The sequence below is a fragment of the Micropterus dolomieu genome, linkage group LG06 (assembly GCF_021292245.1).
Source record: "Micropterus dolomieu isolate WLL.071019.BEF.003 ecotype Adirondacks linkage group LG06, ASM2129224v1, whole genome shotgun sequence".
In the NCBI taxonomy this organism is placed as follows: domain Eukaryota; kingdom Metazoa; phylum Chordata; class Actinopteri; order Centrarchiformes; family Centrarchidae; genus Micropterus; species Micropterus dolomieu.
Window position 1 is genome coordinate 24,893,674 of NC_060155.1, and position 12,488 is coordinate 24,906,161.

Below are 12,488 nucleotides of genomic sequence, written 5' to 3' on the forward strand. Positions count from 1 at the left end.
TTGTTGAATCAATGCCACGTAGAATTAAGGCAGTTCTGAAGGCGAAAGGGGGTCAAACACAGTATTAGTATGGTGTTCCTAATAATCCTTTAGGTGAGTGTATATACAGTGTGTCATGTGTCATGATGTAAAACACTACTGTGCTTTACTTGTTGGCAGTTAATAATCTGTACTGTATTGTGCCTGCGGCCAACTTATATTATTATGTGGCTTGGGTGGTAGCAGCGTGGCTAATGTTAGCTTGTTTGAATTGATCAGCAGCATTGACTGTCCTGCTAGTAGCTTCATTCAGTAAGGCTAAACAAGTTAGTGCGAACCTTTTTAAACTGGTAAAAAAACAAAACATTTAACCTGCAGACAGCAGCATGTCTTATTTACGGTTTATAAGGGGATAAACCTTGCAGCAGAAGAATCAGCGATGTGGATCTATAACAGTTAACAGTATTGAACATATGTCAGAGATGCTCCAACTGGAGGAAACACACTGATTATCAATTAATAACTCGCATTGGAAGGATGCATTTGCTTCCCCTTCTCTTGAATATAAAATGTTGGTGGTGAAAGTTTCACAGTGTAGATTTGTATCTTATGAAATATCACCTGTACCCTGTATTTTTGCTTCATATTGTATTGCTTAAATGCGGGTTAGTGACTAAAAAACTGCTCATTTCAACTGGTCATTCCAGGTCAGATGTGTGTTGTGGTATCTTCCACCTCAGCATTGCAGTAAATAGTGTATCAAAGCACAAGTGGAAAACTGCAACACATGGCAGCAATCCAAGAAGATAATGAGACATACCGAATGCACAGTCGCACAATCGATCCTATTTACAAAAAGTGGGCAATATCTGTTACAGTTTCGTTATGAGTGTTTTAACCTCAAAATGTTACACTGACGGAAAGACAGTTATTGACAGTTTAAGCAGTTATTGAGTTATTTAGAAACTCTAAATTGATTTGTAAGTGTAACTGTTGTTGATTGTAAGACAATAAAGGAGGTAAATAGCAGCACTACTCTCACTCATTTAAGCAATGTATATACTGTGTAGGGCTTAAGCATCAGCATCTTGTCTAGCTGTATATTGGGTATTTCAGGGTCTGCCATCGCTGCCAAAGTATTTGTGGAAAGGCACAAGGAAGGCAAGAAACAGGTGTTGAACAATGACATTATCAATGAAAAGGGTCATTACTGAGATTTTCACTTTACCTAATGCCAAATATACAAGAAAGTCAAAATCAAGAAAATGTATTGTTAACAACATAAAGTTCTTGTTTTTGCAAATGAAACTTCAGAAATCAGTCTTGTTTTTATTGGCACCAATGTATTTTGGAGTGTATCTTATTGGCTTTGATAAGGGTCGCTATGTCCAAGGTCTTGAAGAAATTTCCCAATCCTCAGGACGTTGTTGTTTGTCATACTTCAGCTGAAGGTAAAACAAGAACAAATGTTGATATTAGGTTTTCACTAGATGATGTACAGTGATATTAAACTCTTCAAGCTTTTGTTGTCTGTGATATTCCTGTTTTATAATAATACTATAACATGGATTTTGATGTGAAAAAGATACGGTTTATTGCGTATGAGACTGGATGGATGGAAATGCTGTTACAGTGTACAGTTGTCCTGCTGGCAAGAACAAAAGTTAGTGGAAAATGTAATTTTCCTCATATTTCTAACCCTGTTTGCTTTCTGTTATTTGTCTCTTGCAGTTCAACCGATGAGAAATTTCGCTGGAACAACCAAGGTAATATTTCCTCTTAAATGCACTTAGTACATTTTGTATGGTCCTTTTATTGTTTGCATTCCAGCACCACACATTGCTGACAGTGATTTTTTTACAATGGTGGGCACTGTAAAAACAAAAACAAAAAAAACATCTTGCACTAACAATATATTGATGCAATGTACTATGGTATCTGCAGCAGTTAAAACTCACTCTCTGCACCAAAACCCAAATAAAAAAGGCTTCTTCTTACAAAAAAACCTCTTTTCTCTCAAATTCCCAGCCCTTCGGACTGCTGAGTAAAGGTCAAACAGCATTTGCAAATAATTCTCAGCATTTAGTTTAACCTGTTTGGAGAGCCAGATGGGAAGTGTTTTCCATAAAGTACAACAAGAATCAATGAGTGTGATGATTTGAAAGTCAAATGAAGACACCTCTCTGGGCTTGACAGCTTCTTTGACAGCATTTTAGTTGAAGAAACACCAGCCATGCATGACACTTAGGTCTCTCTATCTTCCTCTTTGTCAGTCATGTTGAGATGTATAGGGTGTTGAGAGTAGATTTATTATCTGAGTGCAAGGTCTCTGCCAACAAAGAGGTGACTGAAGGTTTGTGTTAAAACCATTTCATACTGAAGGCTTCCAGTGTTTGCTGTAGTCTTCATCCATCTGTTGCAACGAAGCCAGACCACTCGGCCTCAGAAAGACAAAATTAACTGTCATGAAAAAGGAAAACCCTCCCTCGCTCCAATCAGACTTTTTGATTTCGTCATCACTCACAAAATCATTAAAAACCCATCCCTTTTGGATCAATCAGGTTTAAAAATGAGTTTTAGCTACTGTGTGTGTGTGAGGGTGAGAGGAAATCCAGAGTAATGCCGCAGACCGCACTGGAAATGTTTCATCAACAGCATCAACATCATCAATCTGCAGTTGTGTCAGACAAAGTCAATAAAATCAGCCTCCTAAATCCACTCACTAAGGCCTCTACTATTACCATCTCTCTCTCTCTGTCTCTCTCTCTATAAGAGATTAATGTTGCTCCTAAGGCTCATTTGTAAGGTTTTATCCCCCTTGGCAGCCCTCTCTAACTTGAAGACTGGGCATGTTATCAGCCTCATTCTGACAGACAAACGGCCTGGTGTCTAAGTACAAGGCGGTGCCCCATAGACCTAGATCCCACAAGATTTGTTGTTGGATTATCAGTTAGATTTTTACCCTTGACGCGGAGTTTACCCTTACACATTACTCTAAGGTCTAATCTAAATCAGTGGGGCCATGGCAGGATTACCAACCGGGAAAGGCAGGTAACTGTGTGGAGACTCCAAAGGCCTAGGTTTAACATTGAAGTGTTGGTAATTTGAGGAAGTGCAGAATTGTGCTACAAATTCACAATATTAACTCAAATGGTCAAGGTGAAGATTATTACCTAATCTGAAGGCCCTGTTTAGTAGGTAAAAAAATTACCTTTGGCTGTTGTTTGTACAGCATTGTCACTGCAAGTCTTAGCAAGCATGATATACATGTTCTTATTTTCGAAATAAGTTAGGCTACTCAGAAACGCTGGTTTCCATTTGACTGAGTTATGACTCTAAGAACAATGTGCGATTTATGAGGCAGATTGTGTCAATCAGGTTTAAAACAGTTAAAACAGTTTTTTATTATTTGAGTAAGCTTTTACAAGTTACAAATTAATGCCTCATACCACAAACCTTGGGCAGGACACTATCCCATCATAGAATCCCTGGTTGGTATCTGGGGCTCCAGGCAAAATATAATGAAGCTGCCGTGTATAATTGCAGGAATACAGCCATGAGTATAGCTTGAGTGCCGCAGCTGCACGCAGTGTAGAAGTATGGAGCAACAGACGGGAGGTGGCAGAAGAAGCTCTGTCTTTGCGTCGAATCATGTTTTTTTTTCCTATCTTGTTTGTACACGTGTAGATGGACAGAAGGACATAGAGGAGGAGCTGACAACAGGCCTGGAACTGGTGGACTCTTGCATCCGATCGCTCCAGGAATCCGGCATCTTGGACTCGCAGGACACTTCTACAGGAGACAGTAAGGCTAATGTTAGGATAGCTTAGAAGAGAGAAGGTAAAATGCAGTCAAAGGCCTGCGGAAATGGATATTCTGCAATGCCAGACTGTACCATAACACAAGTGAGCAACATGGCACTGAAAAGAGCGTGTTCAGTCCTTAAATAGTAAAAAGAAGACAGTTAGATAAGTTTTTTAATCAAGCCTGTTAGATCAGAAGAAGATGTTGCCTTTAATTAGATTTAGTCACATTTTGCTACAAAATTAAATCATTTTCAGTACTATTGCATAAGAGTGGTGAGCCACAATATCTATAACACTTGTCTGTTAGTGTGTCCAGCATAATTATATCTTTCCTTGGATTTCCTATTGATGAGATTTCTTTTTCTGAGGGTTACACATCTAAATAAATCCTCCAGAAGATGTTTCCACGGGTTTGGGCTACTGGACAAGACCAAATGCAAAAGCTTTCATAAGCTGGATATAGCCTGAACTAGTAGTCTGCAAAAGCAAAGCTGAACTTTATTTATCTTGTAAAAAGGTATAGGCTATATTATTTCCTTAAATTATATTGGAATTCCATAAAGCCATCATTGCCGAGGGAGGGGGGTTAAAGGAAGTGCTAGTGCACTTGCTCCTCTGAGGCCACACCATGCGGAAGCTGTGAAAGATCTGGGTAAATTTATACCCGGAAGCCACTGAGCAGCTTTCATAGAAATGAACGGAGCCCCGTATCCAATTCTCTTTATACATCCATGCCCTGAATGCATAGCAGAGACACTAAGGGATACCGTATCTCCCAAGGTGGAAATTTACACATCTATCAGACTTTGCAACATTAGCATTCATTTGAAGCCATGTTAGTGGATAGTCCCGTATTTACACTCTCTACTCTGTTTTGGTCTCCACTAACTTCTGAGGGAAAGGTCCAGCAGAAAAGTCTCCAATTTAGTCTGCCATTTGGTGCTGAGCAGGTAGGGTACAGTGTTTATTTCAGATTTTTCTTTACTGAGAACAGCTGCCTGCTGAGGCTTAAAACAAGACTTATGACAGCGGTGAGACTGAACTACTACATTAATGTTTCGGACCTAAAAGCAAAGGACTGTACAGAGCACTTTAGAGTTGGGTGATAATTAAGTGAGTGACTCCTTTCACATTTAACATGGTTGTTTGATCCTTAAAATTTAAAGTTAAAATGAATGTATTGATTAGCACAGCTTGAAAAAGCCTTCACAAAAATGGTTACTAGACACTAAGAGAGATAGTGAGAAAAATTATCAATTAAAATGTTTCACTGTTGTATTGGTATTTTAAATCCATACTGCAAAGCATTTGTTTATAAGAGCTCTCAGTGAGATCCTGAACAACTCCGTGTAGCTCACTGCTCCACTCATCTTTTTTCATTCGGTCCCATGGATGATACCCATGTCTCTTGTATAGTCGACCCCATGGGAGAGAGGTAGCTGTCAGGAGACATGTGGAGTCGGGCCAGTAGTTTGATATGCTAATCCATCCTCGCTGAGGTGTCAGCTGGCCTGCTGTTCACAGTGCAGAGAGGGGAGGCACACACACACACACACACACACACATAATGTCTATGTGTCCATAAATATGCACACATAGACAAGCATGCATATAAAATCACACACAAGTGTGCACGCATAGGCTGCTCATGCACACATGCTATTATCACTGTGCACTCACAGACACACATGCATGCAGCACGAGGAATGGTAATTTTGTTTGATGTTTTTGATGTTTAAATAACAGTTATGTAACCAACCACCCGACTAGTCAAAAAAAGAAAAGAGAAAAGAACGAACGTGCAAGCAGGCCAGCACATCCACTGTGTTGAAGCCGGTCCTGGATGCTAGATTAGCGGCTCTGTCTTGCTCTTTATTGGATTTGGGGAAGTTTACACTCCAGCTTCCCCAACCAGTCTTACCCAAGATATTGTTACATTTGCCAAACAGGGTTAGTCCTCATGCTAAAAGCTTTTCTCTTGTAACATCAGAAGTCAAACATACTATTTCAAGCAGGGTTCTGTTGAAAAGTAATCTTTTATTTTTTTGTTGATTGTACTTAAAATATTAGTCCCATCCAAAGAGTCAGTTGGAAACGTCAGCAAGAAACAACTCATGGATCTAACATAGCTACAGCTGATAACATCTGCCAGTTAATGTTGTCATTTCAGCTGGAAAAATTTACAGTTGGGTAGAAATAGGAAGCTACCTCTGTCTGGAATCAAGAACCCATTGTTTCTGAAATTTTGGAGAATTTATTTGCCAGTGAACATTCAATTGATTGATTTGTTTCATTGGGGTTAAAAAAACAACAGAAGCAAAAAGGAGCAGGTGGTCAAATATATAGAAATTACTTAACACACCAAATGCCAAATGAAAAGAGGCATTATACACGAGAATAAGCATCTACCTGCAACGCAACACACACACACACACACACACACACACACACACACACACACTGGCAGCAGAATACACTAAAGCAACAAAGTACATTGAGTGTCTTCATGCTAAGTGCTGGTGATGCTCGCCAGTGTGCATGTTAATCTGAGTGTTTATGACTACGCTGTATGCAGCTATTGAGGACTGTGCATGCGGTTTTATGTGCTTGTGTGCATGTAGCAGACTGCGCATGCCTCCAATCTAATAATAGACTCATAAAATATTAAAATGTGTCAATAGAGAATGCTGGTCATGATGTGGAAGAAAAGCCACTCTTTGTGTGTGCATGACAGAAGATGAAATGAGTGAGCCGGAGCAGGTCTATCAGGGTCAGACCGTCCTCGACTACATGCATGCAGGTATATGTAGTGTGTTCAGGCATTCTGTCATGGAGAAGGAGTGAGATATGTGTGTGTTTCCACTCAAACAAAATGCACAGGCAGAGCCCTTCTTACGGCACCCTATTACTTTTCACTAATACACCCCTACCTCTACACACACACACACACACACACACACACACACACACACACACACACACACACACACACACACACACACACACACACACACACCTCAAATGGATTCAGTGGAGCCTTCAGTGTTTGCCATCTGAGTGATAATGTATTTATGAGGCCCTTTGCTTCTCAAAAGGCTTCACTACCCATATGAAACACACCTAAAGTGGCAAACAAAAACTGTGGAAAACATCCCCCGGCTTTGTACATGCACATGTGGGCCTGTGTGCATGTGTGTGTGAGTGTGTGAATCCATCTGAAACAGGCCTGGAGTAGGAATTCTTCCTTTTTTATAATGTGTTTTTCAATTCCTATGTGCGTACGTGTGTGTGCTCACCCAAGATGAGCCTATATTGGACACAGAGGCCTTGACCTAGTAAACTCACCCAGCACCCTTAGCTTAATATCACATTTTAAATCATTCACGATCACCAGCTACACTGCCTACAGGAGCCATTCGCTGTACTTTAAAGTGACTTTTCACTTCGCTCAAGCTTTATTTTCCAATGTGCTTATCCATTGTGACTCTATTTGCCCGTTAGCTGCTGACTTTATCTGTGCCATGTTGACTCCTCGCACGCTATGATTTTTCATTCTCTCTTGTTTAATGATCCCAAACAACCAGAGTTTCTTCTTTTCTTGTGTGCTGTTCTTGGTTTGACTTGTAGACTGCTGGCAAAAAAATGACATCAGTGGACATTAAAGGCACTGTTGATGGGAAGCTAAACAACGCTTTTCAGAGTACAGACACTGAGCGCTAAGAATTTATAGGTCTATTTAGAGCTGACATAATGCAGTAAAGTCATATTCTAGTGCTGTGAGTTGCCAGAAGGGCATACGGATGTAGCAGTTGTAAAAGTGGATGGAGGATGTGTGGACTGTATATGCATTGCAGCAAAATGCTACTGGGGAACATCATGTTTTAAGTAACATTTTAGATTTTTTTTTTCTGTAATTAAAGTCAGTGATGAGGCACATCATTGCTATCATCACCAAAAGTGAATTAATCAAGGGTGCACTGAAAATTTGACAGGATTTAAATAAGAGCGATGGAAGTGTACACGCACAAGCAGCTCCTGCCTTCCTGTCCTTCTGTATACTTCAGACTTTATGGGCCATCCAGGCAAATTCAGAGTTTACAGTCTACAAAACATTCTACAAATGCTTTGTCATTATGTTTCATGTGCGTGTGCTGTCATTTACACACAGCCTGTTTGTGTTACATCTCACAGTCTATGTATTCTTGCTAGAAATGAAATGATCCATGTGCAAATCACAAGACTGCAAACTGCCTCAGAAACATAAATGAGGCTGTGTGTAAAATTAGCAATGAAACGTTTTATCAGATTACGCTTTGGCTAAATGTGTGTGCGTATGAGTGTGTATTCATACTCCGTCTCTACTGTGAATCCACTGCTAATTAGTCATGGTGTCATCCATCAATTAGTGTACAGTTTTGTTACCACAAAGATCTGAACATTTGAAAAGTTTCACAACAAAATGACATTACACCCACTTCCTGAGGCATCTAAGACATTTGGTCATCATTCATTTGATAAGTGCAAGTCTGATTCAAGAACTGAGAAGTTACCATTGACTAAACAGACTTAGTGGACCTCTGACTTACCACTGATTAAATGGCTGACCAGCTGCTAGCTCAGTGGTAGCTCACTGTCGGTTTGGTCAGCTGGAGTCTGGCCAACTGATCTTTGGTAGATTTTGGATGAAAGCCTGAATGTAGAAGTGGAAGAGTAAGAGTTGTGGTAATTGAAAACGGCACCACTGGAAGGTTTTACACAGCAGTGTATCAGTGATTCTCACACTTTAATTTTTACTGCAGTTGACAGCTGACATTACAAAGTAAAGAAGGTGTGTAATGAGTCATTGCATTCACAAAATGACAAAAACACATCACAAATGTATGAACTTCTAAAGGAACGGTTGTGTTTCTGGTGGCTTTTCTTTATTTCTTACTATCCCATAGTGAGATGACAACTGCATTATAGTTTAAAGGTATGGTGAAGATGAGATCAGCGTATTTTCCTGTTACTGAATGTCTAATACTAGTATTATTATAATACATTATTGACCAAGAGACATGGCAGACTACACATTGGACCTTGACCCATCTTGATCAATCATCATTAAACAAACAATTTTGGGTTTTTTGGGGGCTATTTATGAACTTTTTTTCAGCTATATCCAGTATTTATGCTAAGCTAAGCTAATCAACACCCAGCTGTAGCTTCATATTTAACAGACAAGTAGACCAGTGATATCAATCTGCTTTCCTAACTGTTAGCAAAAAAGCCCCCAAATCTAAACTATTTCTTAAACTATACTACACTTTTTTAAACACAAAGGCACAAATTACACTCTTAACTGAGAAATGTGATGATATGGAGTAAAGAAAGCGAAATACTTGTAGGAGAGAGCGATGAAGGATGTGATAGATGCAGAGAGAGTGAGAAAAGAAGACGGAGAAGGAGTGCGTTTTAAATGGAGCTCAGGAACAGAGTGAGATTTCAGGGTCACAGAACATGAGCGTAAAAGAGTGCAGAGAGGCTAGAATAACATAGTGGGTAAAAAGCAAATGGATGTCTCCAAAAAGAGGACTAGGAATTGTATTTTATTCTTTCTTCTATTTCTTCTCTTCATTTCAAGGTCTGTTGTAAACTGAACCAGTAATATTTGTTGTATTCACATTCATTCTTTTCCCATGGAAAAAAAGAATTACATTGGATAACATGTGGGATGTAAACTGGGTTACAAAACGCCTTCAAGGCCATGAGCAGAATAAATCTTTACACAAAGATGGACTGTTACAGAAGTAAAAGTTGCCTGAAAACACTTACATAAAAGCATCATGACAGAAGTGAAACCAAGTCTTAAAGGGGCTTTTGACAGGGATCAAAAAGTTAGTTTCAAACCATGACATTACCTCACTTGACATCTCTCCAAACCCTCTTGGGTCTTTTTTCACAGAAAATGCAGGATTGATTGAATTTACACAAAAGAAATGCCACCCATCAAAAGCCATCAAGTATTTCTCCACTGAATGATCACATCGGTTCATGTTACTCATTGTCCTTTAATACTTTCCCACTTCTTCACTTTTTCTTTTTCCCTATCAGGACAAGGACTTCTGTCCCAAAGTGCTTTGCAGCTCAACAACCAGGATGCTTATGCAGCAGCTGGTTATCATAGTAACCAAGGACTGGCACTTGGGGAATCGATCACAGGCCGCAGCGGGCAGGTTGGAGGGGCTGTTCACATCTACAACCAGGTACACACAGACCTTTATTTTTGTACATTGGATCAGAGGCATTCTCCCTCAATGTTATCTTTATCTTCTTCCCTCTTGTATTTCAATCTTTCTCCACCCCTCTGCTTCTTTATCCTTCCTCTCTCTATTCACGTTCACATTCACACACTTTGTTTGTCCACTCTCCTGCCTCCTCCCCCCGATCTTCCTTCAAATTCCATTTTTCCATTTCTCCTTCTCCTTACTTGCTGCCTGACCCCTTTTCTCCACACTCTTTCCTCTCTAGGTGACATCCAGCCGTGCAGCTGCCCACTTGGTGGGAACAGACTCTCCCTCCCAGTCCCAGAGAGACTCATTTGCCCAGCAGGCCCATGGCAGCGCCTTCCACATGCCCACTGAGGGTGGATCCGCACCTGCTGGACCACCCATGTATTACTCCTGTGCCACTTTGCCTGCACAGGTACAAATCTCTCAAGAGATTATTGTAATGCTTCAGTTGTCATCTGACGGATGCTTTCTCCACTCCTCTCAGTAGTACACTATTGGTGAAATCCTTAACACTGCTATAACTCTGGTGGAATCAAGGAGCAGGTGGAACCAAAGAGCTTTAGAGTACTCTGGGCTTGGTTTATTGATTGTATAATTCCTTATATATTGAGTAAATCTTTTGGTTTAGTTCATCTTTGGTTGTAGATGTTTTTCAGACAGTTATTAGAAAGGCATTAATAGCACAAATACACCTCCCGAACTTATTGTCCAGTAAGAGACTGAGCTAGCAAGCTTGCAAACTGCCAGTTGGAAAGCTTGCTAGCTTGTAGAGCTTGCTTTATTCCTTTTCATTAACTCTTAAATTAATTAAAATGTACTTAAGCCTATGAACAAAATGCCAAAGGGGAGTAACTGTTAGATGGCCCGTTAGAGAGAGAAAAGAAAGAAGCTTGTGTTGTGACTAACAAGCGTTCGCATGGCCTCAGCTTGCCAGCATGTTTGTTGTTAGTTAGCCAGCTTCATACTTCATCAGCTAACCCTGAAAGTAGTCCCTGTGTGACCAAGCATCTAGCACCACCTATTTTGCAAGGACACGTGGCTGAACTTAACAGTACATGCAAGTTAACAGAATAACAGAATAACAGAATTTCCTACCAACATACACTCTGTCCTAATAGAGTGAACTCGCCCTTAGACAAATTAGTCTTGACTTGCAGAAGATTACACCCCTCCACTTTTTCTAGTGAACTACTTCACCACCAAACTATTAGTTCAACTTGTGGCAGATGATGAGTGCTTTAAACACTGCAAACATGTTGTCTCAGTGCATACTGCTGTGGAAGTTGATCTGCGCCAACTCTTCATTGAACCTAAATTACTGCTCACGTGGAAGAAATAGCTTATCCTGCATCTTTCTTGCAATTAGTACAATGGGTTTATCAGATCTGCAAGCAGTTTTGCTTGTAGAGTCGGTTCAGCAGTGCAGCCACAATGCAGCAAAATTGTATTTCAGGCCTCTTAGGTGATGATTTACTCTTTTATTGCTTCTTTTGCTGCACTGCGATGAATTCTGGGCTCAGAGTTTAGGATTATAAGAACATCATGTTAATCATGTCTTTGGATTTATTAAAACAGTTTTACCGGCCCACTGTATCCTCGGCATTCTTACTTTCGCACGTCTGTCCCACACTCATTTAAATTAATGGAGTGTTGAAATTGTACGTTTAGCTATGTAACTGCAAGACCTTGCAAATATTTCTTCAACTTATTTCCCCAGTTGGAACAAAATGAAAATGCATTCATTTGGCGGCCCATTGCTCGCAGTCAGATTTCAAGTTCATTCGGTTATAAAAGTTCAGAGTCATCCCTTCATGTTTGGTCTGATAACTCCAAGCTCTTCATCAGGATGTTATCACAGATTAGAGTCTCTGCTCTCCGGTTTTCCAGCTCCGGGGGGAGTTGTTCATGTCTCTGAAAATAATGATTTGAATAAGATGAGTAGATGAATATTTAAAGTGAGTGACATTCCCCTTTAATGAAGTACAACTCCTCTTTTACAGCGTGTGAGCTCCCCTCTGCAGGCGGTGGGATCTCCTACCAAGCTGCAGCGCCTGGGATCAGCCTCCTCTGACATGCCCAGCTATGCCACACTACAGAGGGTGTCCTCGCCCAAACAGTCACCCAGCCGACTCGCCAAGTCTTACAGGTTGGTTCAACTTCAGTCTGACCAATTAATTTAATAAGGGCTCATTGTTAGAAACACAGTACTTAAGAATTTCACTGGTTCAAATGCACAAAAGAATGTATCTGCAGGGGGTCGATATAGTTTAATGCCAGTGACTCAAACAATTACTTCACCTGGTGCTGAGATTTCTGGCTTTGAAAAAAACTTTCTAGCATGTAGTCTGTTTCACAACAAAAGAAATCAGCTTGTATAAGTAATGCAAGACTTCAGTGCTAATATTTTAGTAGTGTTTTACATTGTATTTTA

At 40.2% G+C, this 12,488-nt stretch overlaps 1 protein-coding gene across 1 annotated transcript in view; it reads left to right on the forward strand.

The window, feature by feature from the left end:
- The window catches only part of ctnnd2b (catenin (cadherin-associated protein), delta 2b), a 165,073-nt gene that overhangs the window by 73,967 nt on the left and 78,618 nt on the right, over nucleotides 1–12,488 (forward strand). Inside the window, exons 4-8 of the mRNA XM_046051113.1 lie at nucleotides 1,711–1,745; nucleotides 3,667–3,783; nucleotides 9,879–10,030; nucleotides 10,296–10,469; nucleotides 12,058–12,203. Of these exons, the coding sequence (XP_045907069.1) occupies nucleotides 1,711–1,745; nucleotides 3,667–3,783; nucleotides 9,879–10,030; nucleotides 10,296–10,469; nucleotides 12,058–12,203 (624 nt within the window). The remainder of the gene's footprint in view (nucleotides 1–1,710; nucleotides 1,746–3,666; nucleotides 3,784–9,878; nucleotides 10,031–10,295; nucleotides 10,470–12,057; nucleotides 12,204–12,488) is intronic.